The 13800-nt window shown below is 46.1% G+C and overlaps 1 protein-coding gene across 4 annotated transcripts in view; it reads left to right on the plus strand.

Moving 5' to 3' along the window:
• The window catches only part of LOC117346095 (nmrA-like family domain-containing protein 1), a 53252-nt gene extending 39514 nt beyond the window's left edge, over nt 1-13738 (plus strand). For all 4 annotated transcript variants that reach the window (XM_033915442.1, XM_033915440.1, XM_033915441.1 and 1 more), the window contains exon 6: nt 13408-13738. In XM_033915442.1, the coding sequence (XP_033771333.1) occupies nt 13408-13605 (198 nt within the window). In that variant the 3' untranslated portion in view covers nt 13606-13738. The remainder of the gene's footprint in view (nt 1-13407) is intronic.
• Nucleotides 13739-13800: the final 62 nt, after the last annotated feature.

Below are 13800 nucleotides of genomic sequence, written 5' to 3' on the forward strand. Positions count from 1 at the left end.
TTATGCATATGTTTGAGACTTTACTCTGTGTTAGTCTTTTACTTTTTTTTTTCCTATCTCTGCCTCCCATTTCTCTCTATTCTACAGAGCCATTAACAAGCTACATGTCATTCTAATATGTTTTTTTATCTTTTCTAGAAGCAGCTCAGATAGTAAGTCCAGGTGAGAATGATAATTTGTAAGCTACTTAGGTGTCCTTATGATAGAACTAAAGAAACAACCAGCAAAAACTGACTTCTCTTTATAATAGTTATTTTATTTCTGATATCTCTTACTCTCCATTCCACAGGGCTGACAAAAATGACTGAGAAGACTGATAAAGACCATGCTGGTAGATATTTTACTGGTAGAAATATGGATATGTAAGTAAAATGGATGTGTTCACACATCTGAGAGGGTTTACTCATAGAGCTAAAGTTAATTCTTTGTAGAATCAAATTACAGGCAAGTTAAAATCAGGTGAGGAATGGTTCTGTGTACTAACTCATTGATAAGAATAGGTTGGGTGTGTTGGGGGGGGGGAAACACTGCCATTCAGTGGACATCCAATCAGTGTACATGGTTCAGGTGGAAAATTCCTAATGAGTGGCTAATGGCTGCCATTTTTAATAAGGAGTCTAAAGGTATGTTAGCACCTCTGTTACTTCTAGGTGTGTGTTCTGCCACAACTTCAGTGTTTCATTTTGGAGACATAGGTCTTTGTTAACAGTTTCTCTATTCTTCATTTCAGGTTAACTATGCTCATCAGCTCAGCACACCAGCTTGCACCTAGCCAAACAGTTGTAGGTGAGAATGATACTCTACTATTCTTCACTTGAGTCACTCTTCTGATGAGTGAAATAAATGTTTCACACTTCTATTGTTCTCGTCACACAGGTATCCTTGATGACTTTCAGGAACAATAGTAAATTGATAATGTTGGCCTCATAGAACACCATGGCACGCATTCCTGCTGTTATATGCACACAAACTTTTTGTTTTCAGTTAGTCTATTCCCTCACATGAGTTCTAAACAGTAGCAGTGGAGGATTACAGGTGATATTAACCCACACCATCAGCGAGTTAAGGCTATTGCTTTAACAACTCTACCACGGTGACATCTAAGCAGCTCAACATAAATGAGATTAACACATTGCTTCAGGGAAGGGAGGACAGATATGGACCTTGGGGGTTGAACCCCCTGTTTGTGAACCTTGTGTAAACCAGCTTCTCCTCTTTTCTGTTTTCAGGTGTCTTAGACAGGCAACTGCAGTATTGTCAGATGGAGTTTTGTATTACTGAGAGCATTGCAGCTGTGAGCATCTTTGTGGTTTCCACACCTGCTTAACCAAAATAGTGCAGCTCAAGAACCAGGAGGATAGATTGAGGTATGTGGCCTTTACTTCAATCACCTTCAGTGAAAGGAAGAAAAACCCACATGTCTCATTTGGATTCTCCTGGTGTGGAGCCAACTCTTAGCAGCAGTAACCCTATTCCTTAACAACAAATCTACCACAGTGACTTATATTCTCTTCATTATGTAGCCATTTACTTTGGAACAGGGACTGCCTTACTTTGCACATCATAGCTGAGATGTCGTCATCTACCTACAGTTGCATATACCCTTGCATTCACTTACGTTTTTCCTAGATTCTGCAATGATTTGACATCAGAGTGGCTAGCAGGTAATAGAATGAATGACAGACCCCAATAAAGATTGTCAAACTTTCTATATGTCACCTTGTTGTTATATTGAAAAGGGCCCATTCAGCAGTCCCTCCTGAACCCCTATCTACCTTGGACTCTGTCCACTAAACTGCTGATGCTACAAGGTTAAAACCACACAGGAAAGTTTAAACTATAAAAAAAATTTTTATTCTAATAGAAAACTTTTTTTTAAATGTAAACTTTAGAAAAAAATAACTATTTACATAACACACAACGCAGGGAAAGAGGGTGGGTGCCCCCCAAGAGCAGCTTGAGCTACCTCAGGCGAGGGGGGCGGAAGAGGTGCAGTCATTGAGAGGGTGTATGGCTGCTGGCACCATGCCCTCTTTCGGCTACCAGCCGCAAGAGGGCATGTTCCATCCTCTCCACACACCCTCTCATTACCTGCACCTCCTCCAAGATGGCAGAGTAGGCCGCCATCTCACTGGCCGTCCCCTCCTGAGGCTGGTCGGGCTGCTCCTGGGGGGGAACAGCAAGGAAAGGGGGTGGGATGGGAACAGGAAGGGCAGGAGAGTGAGGGGAAGGGCTATGGGTGGGGGAAGGGAGAAGGTCCAACAGGGGATGGTGGTGGTAGTCCTGGAGGTAGTGGGGGGGCAGGTGGTGGGGGTCCAGGGGGCAGTGGTGGGGCAGGCAGTCCAGGGGGCAGTGGTGGGGGCAGTGGTGGAGGTCCAGGTGGCAGTGGTGGAGGTCCAGGGGGCAGTGGTGGTGTGGGCGGTCCTGAGGGCTGCCAGGCCTCCTCCTCCTCTTCCTCCTCTGCTGAGGACCAGGGTGGGGCTCCCTCCATCACCTGCGGGGCCTCCTGAGGGGGTGCCTGCGCTGCTGCTTGACAAGAGAGAAATAGGATACAGTCAGATATGTCCACAACACTTTTGAACATGACATTATTTACTACGTTATTTTCTTCAAATGCTAATAACAGGATGCAAAACACCTACTCCACTGTAAACATCAAAATGTAGCGTAAGTAAGTGAGGCAAGTAGAACACCATAAAGCCATTGTGACATGATATCACAATAGCAGCTTTACTGCAGATTTTATGATTAAGAATGGTTGACAGCTACTCAAGCATTTTCATCTATTTATTCTGGTAGGCTGATCACAAAGAAACACACGCTGGACTCATTACTCACCGGCTTCAGCGCGCAATTCCTCCCTCACCCCCTCAAGGAAGGCCCGCTCCTGGCGCCTCAGCAGCCGCCCCCTTTTCCTGAGATCCTCAACCTGGATAATAGAGAGAGAGAGAGAAAGAACAGAGAGGGAGGGATATGATGAGTGCCATCTAGCACTGTGGCATAACATGTTTACTTAAGTCTTGACCTCTATAAGCACATAAAAATGGAGTACGCTGCCCTCCAAGAGCCCCTACCCGCTTTGCTGTCTGCCTCCACCCCCTTCTGCCACATGTTTTACATGAATGTATTCACGTACTCCAGCATTTTCACCTTTCTGTGCTGGAGGCATCGCTATCTCTCTACTGTACCTGGGACAGTGGGGGGGGGGGGGGGTGAGGTGACATGGACAGCATCACAAGGAGGAGTGTGGGATTGAACTCACAACCCCAGGGTGCTGAGGCTGTAGCCTATCAGCACTGCCCCACATTACAGCATGTCCTGGTGAGCTTACAATCATGCAGCAGGGGCAATAAAATAGTTTGGTCAGAAGGAGCAGCGTGGCTTGAAACCCCTGATGTCAGGGTACTGATGCTGTCACTTTAAACATCATGCCACTATCTCCCTAGACCAGCAGATTGATACAGGAAAGGTGAAGGTATTTGTTTTCCTTTGGCAAAGTTGATTTCAAGATGTTTCTATTACAAATGCGAAGCTTGTGACCCAAAAATTAGTTGTGTGAATGTTGTGAATGGAATAGATGCCTTCTAGGAGCTGAATTTGTCATTTGAAATCCTACTACTGCTTCTTTGGGATGTGCTTTAATTTCAGTATTCAATGTAAAAGATTTATTATGCACAATTGTAGTTTTTAGAAGGAATCAAAATTTACCCACAAAAACATGAACAATTTGATTGAGACAGGTTTCCATCATTACATTTTACATGATTATTTGTGAGGGCCTGACTTGGAATACTTACTTCCCTGGGACAGGAGGCTCTACGATTGAACCGCCGGGTCAGGCGGGTCCAGGAGTCCCTGAACTGCAGGTATGACCTGCGATGGCCTGCCACTCTAAAATAGTGGTGCTCATGCCCTAAAAACAGCCTTGCCAGGAGTTTACTGTCAGCAGTGCTGAAGTTGGGCTGTCTCCTGGCAGCCATTTTAGGAGAAATAATTGCGTATGAAGAATGGGTGATTCTATGATGTCACAACGCAAAACAACGTGATGACGTTTTTGTGCCGCTTGGGCGTGCTTGCAGCACCCGACCCGCGCTACATCAACACTGTTGATTACATCCTAAACCACGCCGATATCGCTGTTATACAAAAAAGTATAGCAGAACGCTTCGAAACTTACCATGTAAACCTAATGAAACTTCACCTCCCCCAAACACAATGACAAGTTTAGCTTAGCTATGCATGTTTGAGTGGGTGGAAAAAAAAAAAGAATATTATGTCTTTGGTAACCTCAGTCAGGACTTGAACCCCTGACCTTTGGAAGATACATGTAGTGCTTTTAAGCACTGAGCTATGTTGGGGATTTGGGAATGGGAGTCTCCAGAAATGGCTTTATGTACAAGCTATGACGTCAGATGCTACTTTATGGTTAGGGTTAGAGCTAGAGTTAAGTAGCTCAGTAGCTCAGTGAATAAAACACGCTGTACCATAGATATCCATAGGTTGTGAGTTCAACTCCCGGCTTGTCTTTTACTTGATTATAACATGAGGGGTTTATGCTGCAGGAGTGTGTTGTTGGGGTATTGCAGGGGTGTCTAGGATGACAGAGAATAGTCACTTGCGTTTTCAACAACGCATTTGAATTTCTTAAGACGAAACCTTAGTGAGCCGGGGGAGGGAGGTCACCGCAGCCTCGCGCCTCAGATGAAAAGGTTCATTTTTTAGGGACCGTGTAAGCTGATCTGGGACAGTCTTCAGCGACTCGGAGCCCTCCTCCCGGCTGGGCAGAAGGAGGAGGTTTTGGCGGTGGTGGTTTTGGTGGTGAGTGAGGGCGGGAGGGGGATTCACCTGGCTGCTGCATCTGCACTCCTGCTGGCCACAGACCTACTGATCACAGAGCAGAGATCACAGAAGCACGCAGGTATGTGTGCATGCGTGGCTAGGGTTTTATTATATAGGATATACACCTATCGCATCTCATTTTCATCATAAACACATTAGCGAGACTATACACAATACATTACAAAGTTGAGCTTGGGTTTGATAAAATAAACAGCATAATTTTGACTCTGTATTACATTTATTGAACCATACTTAAGAATATGGGTGTTGCATCCGTGACAACAGTGCTTTACACCATTGAGCTACCAGTCTTTTGCCTCAACTGACTGTGATATGATAGCTAAGTAGAGTATACTTTAGCACATCACTAAGGTATGCTATGACAGGGGAACCAGAGACCCAGGTGTAGGTCAGTGAGTAAAAGCACTATATCGATCATCTGTAGGTTGTGAGTTCAACTCCCGGCTTGTCTTTTACTTGTGGCATATCTACCTTCCAGGTGCACCTTGATGATGTCACAATGAGATCAGCATTGTGCTGCTTGCTACTTCCTCTTCCTGTGAACTGGAAGCCACATTCAGGTTTAATCTGTGTTTTGATTCTGTTTCTTGTTGTGAAGAATGAGCTGATTGTTGCAATGTTTTAAGAGCAGGAGAGTGTTCTTTCGAGCAAGATATCACTTCTAAACTATCCTCTCTGAAATAATGTCTCTGGGAAATCGAGAGAAAGCTTATTGGATGACTTAGGGTGCCTTTCCTGCCAGTCTTTGTGGAAGTTAAACGATGTTTATAAAAAGTCTATATGGTGTTCAAAGTCCTATCCTTTCCACTTCTAATAGGAGGTGAGTATGACATTCCTGTACAGCTTTCTGTGTAGCACACATCTACCGGTTCCCACCTTCCATACTGATAATGTAAGTTCAACACCCACTCGGTACGTTTCATTTTCTAGTTTTCCTTTGAAACATAACATATTTTTTTTCCTTGTATTAACTGTACAATTCTGATACTGTGTTTTAGTTATGTTTTTCATCATCCTATACTTATCAATGCTTGAATGTGTGATAATAAAGAGTATATATAAAGTATAATAAAAAAAAAACAAATAAGAAAAAAAAAACCCGTACTCATGTCTATCACGGGTCCATTGGAGACGTTTCAGAAACCTGCGTCTATTTTGAGCACGTCTATTTTGGGCGACGAGGGACGTCTATTGTGCGGGACGTCTATCTCACGCCTAAATATAGTTAATTGGTATTTACGTTTACCGGACGTCCAAAGCACGCCTAAGTTAAACGCAGTAATAGAGAATTTAGGCCTAAATCTTGCCAAAATGTTGTTCCTCAATGCATTAAGCAAACAGAAAGCAAATTAGTGCTGCATTAAAATGTGTGTTCTCTCAGGGGGAACTCCCCCCCCCCCAGTGCAAACCTTAGCATTAACATGCAGCCATTTGCTGCATTATGATTAAGAATTTCCCTTTCAGGTACACATGAGTGGGGATTGGCTCCTGCACTGACAGGAAGGGAGATAAAACACAGGCAAAAGGCTAGACTCCTGACTCCTTTTTTGCTAACCTTGCCATCATTGTGGCTCTGGGTATAGAATGACATGGGGACAAGGTTTATCCCTGTAGGCTCTGTCCCCATCCCCATCCCCATCCCGTGAGCTCTGTCACCATCCTGTGGACTCTGTCCTCATTTGTAAAAGCCTCAGACACTTATGATTTTATATTTAAACTAGTATTTTAGCCCGTTACATTAACGGGTGCTAGCTGTCTGTCTTTCTTCCCCCTCCCACTTCCCTGTGCAGCAGCCACAGCAGCATTCCCTCCCCCTCCATGTCCCTGTGCAGCAGCAAATACCCCCACCCTACTTCCCTGTACAGCAACATTTTGATCCCCCCCCACTTCCTTGTGCAGCAGCCACAGCAGCAGAATTCCCTCCCCCATACCACTTCCCTGTGCAGCAGTAGCATTTCCCTTACCCCCCTTCCCTTCCCACGGTCCTGCCCCCCCACACACACACACTACCCTGTGCAGCAGCAGCATTTCCCGGCCTTCCCTGTGCAGCAGCATTTCCCCCCCCACACACACACACTTCCCTGTGCAGCAGCAGCATTTCCCACCCTTCCCTGTGCAGCAGCAGCATTTCCCTGCCTTCCCTGTGCAGAAGCAGCATTTTTCTCCCCCACACACACATTTCCATGTGCAGCAGCAGCATTTCCCGGCCTTCCCTGTGCAGCAGCAGCATTTTCCGCCGCCCCCTTCCCAGCCGCCGCATTGAAATTGATAGAAAAGCGATGCACTGCGCTACCGCTGGCTTCGGCATCTTCTATCCACTGCGGCCAACCCTAGCGGAAACAGGAAGTAGTCAGAGGGGGTGGGCCACAGTGGACAGAAGACGGCGAGGCCAGTGTTAGTGCGGTGCAGCGCTTTTCTCTTAATTTAAATGCGGGTGAGTTGGGCAGAAGGAGGAGGCTTTGGCGTTGGTGGTTTTGGCAGTGAGTGAGGGCGGGAGGGGGGGAGTCGCCGGCTGTGCTGTGTGTCTCCGAGTTTCCTGGCCACCGCATCCGCACTCCTGCTGGCCACGGACCTACTGATCATAGATCAGAGATCATGGAAGCACGCAGGTAAGTGCGCATGCACGGCTAGGGTTTTATTATTATTTAAATCATTTTATTAAATTATAAGAAGGGACAATAGTCTGCACAACTGTTAATAAATCTCAAATAGAGACTTCATTTCGATCTGGTTTTGGTACAACCTTTCCAACAACTCAGTTGCCTATGTTTTTACATCATCTTGGAAGGTAACTGGATTGTCTTTCAGACATGGGTGTAGAAGAGAAGCTAAACTGTGTAGTGGATGAACAGGAAAATAAGTGTCTATTAAATGTTAGAAATGTTCCTTGATGCCAGCAACAATGGATGAATCTGTTGCAGTAACAGTAAGATGCTTCAGCTGCTAGGCACAAGATGGAAGGATGTAGGATGTTGCAGATGGTAGGAGTCTGATCAGCAGACAAGACTCTTGTTGTCACTTTGAAGGCAGACAAGACACAAATGATAACATTGAACAGTAGTTCATTTAAATTCAAAAGCAGCTTCTGCAGGTTTTTTAATCATTGAATTCAGTTGCCAGTTGTCTAAAATGTGTTTTTACATATCTATACTAGTTTCAAGTTTAATTAGAGAATGACACGGGGACATTTTGTCCCTGTCTCCGTCGGCTCCATCCCTATCCCCATCCCCTCAGACTCTGTCCCCCATCTCTGCCCTGCAGTTAACTACGGGTTTCTGGCTCTGTGACATTCTCTACTCTGAAGATCTCCCACCCCCAACCCATTTACAAACAAAAGCACAAAAACATAAAAACAACATTGATAGAGATGTTGGTGCCAAGTGATCATTCTTGCAAGGAGTGGAGAAAGGGATCTTCAAATATCAAGCAATGCAATCAGAAACCTTGAAAATGTGGCAGAAAGATACAGAAATATTTCTCATTGTGTTGGATACTACAGGCTTGATTACAAGCCGCCCAATATTCAGTGCTATTTAACTGGCCAGGAATGGCTCATGGCCAGTTAAATAGCATTTGGCCAGCTAAGCACTAATATTCAGTGGGAGATTGCTGGCTCTCTCCACTGAATATTAGCACTCGTAGTGGGTAAAACTTAGCCAGCTCTTTTGCACAATAGCTGATGATTTTAAATGCTGACCGGCCAAGTTTAGCAGTCATATCAGTCATATAGCTGATGTATCTTTAGCTGCTATAATCTAATTGACCAGCACTTAAAATCGGTTCATAGACAAAACCGCGGAAGACAAAGGCGCGCGCCGACAACTGAGCGCAAGACGGAGGCGCGCACCGAAGAAAATGACAGATTTTAGGAGCTCCGACGGGGGGTTTTGTTGGGGAGCCCCCCCACTTTACATAATACAGATCGCGGCGGCGTTGTGGGTGGTTTAACCCCCCTCATTATACTGTAAACTTAACTTTTTCCCTGTTTTTAGGGAAAAAGTGAAGTTTTCAGTAAAATGTGGGGAGTTACAACCCCCCAAACCCCCCACAATGCGGCGCGATCTGTATAAAGTAAAGTGGGGGGGAACCCCCCCACACACCCCTGTCGGAGCCCCTAAAAACAGTTATTTTTTCGGTGCGCGCCTCCGCACTGCGCTCAGTTGTCGGCACGCGCCTTTGTCTTCTGCGGTTTTGACCCGACACCCTTAAAATCGACTTAGCTGACTAAGGGACTCATAATCGAAACAGAAATATGTCTAAAATCCCACCCAAATCAGCACTTGGACAACATTAAAGACAGGTTATCCAAGTGCTGATAATCAAAATGGGTTTTAGACATATCTAAAATCAGCTTAGGCCTTTTTAGTGCCACTGTACGCCCAGAGCTGAAAGGGGCGTTTTAGAAGGAGTGATGAGGGCGAGATTTGGGTGGGACATGGGCTGACCTAGAGTTAGTTGTACTGTAATTATAACTGAAAGTTTAACGAGACTGCCTAGACAGAACTTATACATATTGACTTAGGTGATCTAAAAACAGGTCTAAATGCCCAGAAGGTATCCAAAGTGGCCGGATAACCACTGCAAACACAAAGTACAGACCCACACACACACTCCTCCACTGAGCACGGACCCCCACCGCCGCTATAAAAATCGGAATAAAAACGTACATACCTGACTCCAGAACATCAGCAGCTGGCATAGGAAAGCCTAGTAGAGCTGCATAGAGGTGGCTTAAGTAGTCTGGGGGGGTGGGCTAGTGAACCATAGAGAGGAGAATCCAGGCCCATAAGCCACTCTAACCACTGCATTCATGGTGAAACATGTGCACCCACCAAAACCCCCCAAAACCCTATTGTACTGCCATATAGGTGGCACCTGCAGCCATAAGGGCGATTGGGGTAGTAGACAGATGGGTCTAGTAGGCTTTGGGGGTGTTTGGGGGGGCTCACTATGACCTATAAGGGAGTTGTGGTGAGATGTTTATGTGGCACACTTTTTTTTAAGTTTGCAGCAGTGCCCTGTATGGTGCCCCACAACTCTATTGCCATGGCTGGGTGGCCAGTCCATCACTTTGCTGGCCCCTCCCACGTCCTAAAGGTCTTGTTCTAGGCGTTTTTGACTTGGACAAATTTTTGGATGAGAATGGGGTATAAAGATAGACGACTTAGCGGTCTGGACGATCAAATGGCTGGACATACAAGTAGACAATTCTTGGAAAAAAAATATTTGGGACGTATTTTTCGAGAATGAACTTTGGATATGTCCAACTTTGGATGACTAGTGACTTAAGACCAAAATGGACTTAGATGTATTTTTTGATTGTGCACCTCTAAGTTTCAGCCAGCCAAAAAATAAACCAGATATTCAACACCAGTCACCGGATATTGCCCCAAAAGGAACCACATTAGGAATCCAAGTAAGCCACTCAGACCCCTTCCAATACCACAAATGACCCTTGAGGCCCATAGACCCTGATACCCCTAATCCCACAAATGATCCTATGGTCCAAGTGGGCCACCTGACACCCTCTCTCCCCCATTTTGCCTTTAAGTTGGAAGGCAGGATTGATACTCAATCCTCCCTTTGTGCTACTACTATCTTGAACAATCACAGCACCTGACCCCATGTGATGCATCAGCATCATTTATGGGGCTGGGAGGTGGGGAACCATTTGGTCCACTGGTATATTTGTGGGGTCAGGATAGTAGGGGGCCCAGCAGGGTTGTTAATGAGACTAGGAGGTGAGGATCTGTGAGGCCCCACCTAGACCACATAAGTTTTGGGGGGGACCGGGAAATCCAGGGGCTTTTGAAGATGTTAAGTGATCTGAGGTAAAGTACTGCACTTCACCTCCGATCACCTCTGCTCCTGTGCTGCATCTTCATGCCATCCTGAGCTGATATTAAGATTCAGCAAAAATAAACTAGTAAAAACCTGCATTAGCATAGCTTTTTGCACTGGAAAAATTGGAATAGGAATTGTGTTCATGGGAGAAATTTAAGAAAGCTTTATTCTCTAAAAAGAACATTGCTGCTCACCTTGAGCTCATCAAAGAGCATCTGGAAAACCCACTGACTTCTGAAATAATGTTTTCTGGACAGATGAGTCAAAATTGTTACAGTTCTTCAGCTTCAAGAAAAAAATGACTAAATGGATATGATAATCTATAAAATCTTTAGTGGGATTGAACAGTAATAGAGAACAGCTATTTACCCTTTCAGCAAAACTAAAGCAAGGGGACCTGCTATTAAATTAATAGGTAGCACATTTATAACAAAATTTGAAAAACTATTTTTTCACTCAGTGCACAGTTAAGCTGTGGAATTTGTTGCCAGAAGATGAGGTCAAGGCAGTTATTATATTTGGGTTTTAAAAGTTACTGGAGGAAAAGTCCATAAACTCTTAGTGTCCATACACTCTTAGTGTCAGCCATAAAGCACAGTTACTTACCGTAACAGGTGTTATCCAGGGACAGCAGGCAGATATTCTTAACACATGGGTGACGTCACCGACGGAGCCCCGGTACGGACACTTTTTACTAGAAAGTTCTAGTTGGCCGCACCGAGTGCCTTCCCGCCCAACGGAGGAGTGCGTGGTCCCCAGTTAAGATAAGCCAGCTAAGAAGCCAACCCGGGGAGGTGGGTGGGACGTAAGAATATCTGCCTGCTGTCCCTGGATAACACCTGTTACGGTAAGTAACTGTGCTTTATCCCAGGACAAGCAGGCAGCATATTCTTAACACATGGGTGACCTCCAAGCTAACAGAGAGGGAGGAGGGATGGTTGGCCATTAGGAAAATAAATTGTGTAACACAGATTGGCCGAAGTGCCCATCCCGTCTGGAGAAGGTATCCAGACAGTAGTGAATAGTGAACGTGTGAACTGAGGACCAAGTGGCAGCCTTGCAGATTTCCTCGATGGGCGTGGAACGGAGGAAAGCCACAGAAGCAGCCATAGCTCTGACCCTGTGGGCCGTGACAGCACCTTCCAGTGAGAGACCGGCCCGAGCATAACAGAACGCAATGCAGGCAGCAAGCCAGTTGGAAAGCGTCCGTTTAGAGACAGAACAACCCAGACGGTTAGGGTCGAAGGACAAAAAGAGCTGAGGAGACGAGCGGTGAGCCCTGGTACGGTCAAGGTAGTAAGCAAGGGCACGCTTACAGTCCAGCGTATGCAATGCCTGTTCCCCAGGATGAGAATGGGGCTTAGGGAAAAAGACAGGCAACACAATGGACTGGTTGAGATGAAATTCCGAGACTCTGATTGAGGTAGACTTGAGGCCAGCGTCGGAGAGAGAGAGCAAATAGTCCAGTACAGTTTCCACCGCCAATGAGGTGGGATCGTGATGATGTAGTAGACACCAAGAGGAAAACCGGGTCCACTTCTGATGGTAACATTGGAGGGTGGCCGGTTTCCTAGATGCATCCAAAATACGACGGACAGGCTGAGACAGATTCTCTGAAGAGGTCAGCCCGAGAGAAACCAAGCTGTCAGGTGGAGCGAGGACAGATTGGGATGTAGTAGAGACTGATGCTGCTGCGTAAGTAGAGTAGGAAACACAGGAAGAGGAATGGGCTCCCTGGAGCTGAGCTGGAGCAGGAGGGAGAACCAGTGTTGGCGAGGCCACCGAGGAGCGATGAGAATCATGGTGGCTCTGTCCCTGTGGAGTTTGGATAACGTCCGCAACATCAGAGGCAGTGGAGGAAAGGCATAGAGGAACCGATCCGTCCAGTCGAGCAGGAATGCATCTGGGGCCAGACGATGAGGAGAGAAGAGTCTGGAACAGAACTTGGGCAGCTGACGGTTGTGAGGAGCTGCAAAGAGGTCCACCTGAGGAGTGCCCCAGCGAGCAAAGATGGAGCGGAGTGTGGAAGGATCCAGAGTCCACTCGTGAGGTTGAAGGATGCGGCTGAGATTGTCGGCCAGGGAGTTCTGTTCGCCCTGGATATAGACAGCCTTGAGGAAGAGACTGTGGGCCGTGGCCCAGGTCCAGATGCGGATGGCCTCCTGACAGAGGAGGGGAGATCCGGTGCCGCCTTGCTTGTTTATGTAGTACATGGCGACTTGGTTGTCTGTGCACAGGAGCAGAACCTAGAAAGAAGGCTGTGGGATTGGCGTGAGCAGCGTGTATCAGTGAGGCTGCTCACTGCCTTTGAAGATCGGCTCTTTGAAAGACAGACAGAGGAAGCAAGGCAAGGAACTGGATTAGATCACCTCATCTAGGTGGGAGAGGGAGAGATGGGATCTTCTGCCCACTCAACTGGGGTACAGGTCCACCCAAAATTGAATGTCTGGCTACATAACCTGTTTGAAAATGTGCCCATTATTTTTAGGGGAAATGTCATCATAAATCTAGCTAAAGAAGGAAACTGCCCATTAAAAGCTGTTTACATCATTCTATTTCCAGGTCTCACTTTTTCTTGTCTAATATAAAACCTCAGATCGCCTAATTCTCCACCTAATTCAAAAAGATTAGATTTTTGTGCTTCCAAGAATGAGGAGCAATTTGAGGATTCTCTGAATATGCTTCTCTTGTCTTTTTGAGCAGGTCTCTGTCCGGAGCTTTGTAGAATCTTACAGAGGGCCAGGTGCCCAAGACCTGGGGAACATGTTTGAGTTCTGGAAGAAGGGCAGTCAGCGGATGAACAGGGCCGTGACTTCTGAGCTCTGTCCAGGACTACAGACATTTCACATGTGGGCATCTGAGAACAAGGACCAACTCAGGAGAGCCCTGGAAGATGCCTAGAGGACTAGCTGGCACAGTTCATGTTATTTATTCAACAAAGCACTGTAATTGTTAGATGGTGACTAAGTGCAAATACCGTAGCTGCCAGCACTTGGTTTCTGGTGTTTCTGCATGCTACAGAAAGAAACTTCCTCCCTCCATATCTCTTTTTTTTTTTTTTGGGGGGGGGGGGGGGAGAGGAGAAATCTGTGTATG

Source organism: Geotrypetes seraphini, chromosome 12 (genome assembly GCF_902459505.1).
Source record: "Geotrypetes seraphini chromosome 12, aGeoSer1.1, whole genome shotgun sequence".
Taxonomy (NCBI): domain Eukaryota; kingdom Metazoa; phylum Chordata; class Amphibia; order Gymnophiona; family Dermophiidae; genus Geotrypetes; species Geotrypetes seraphini.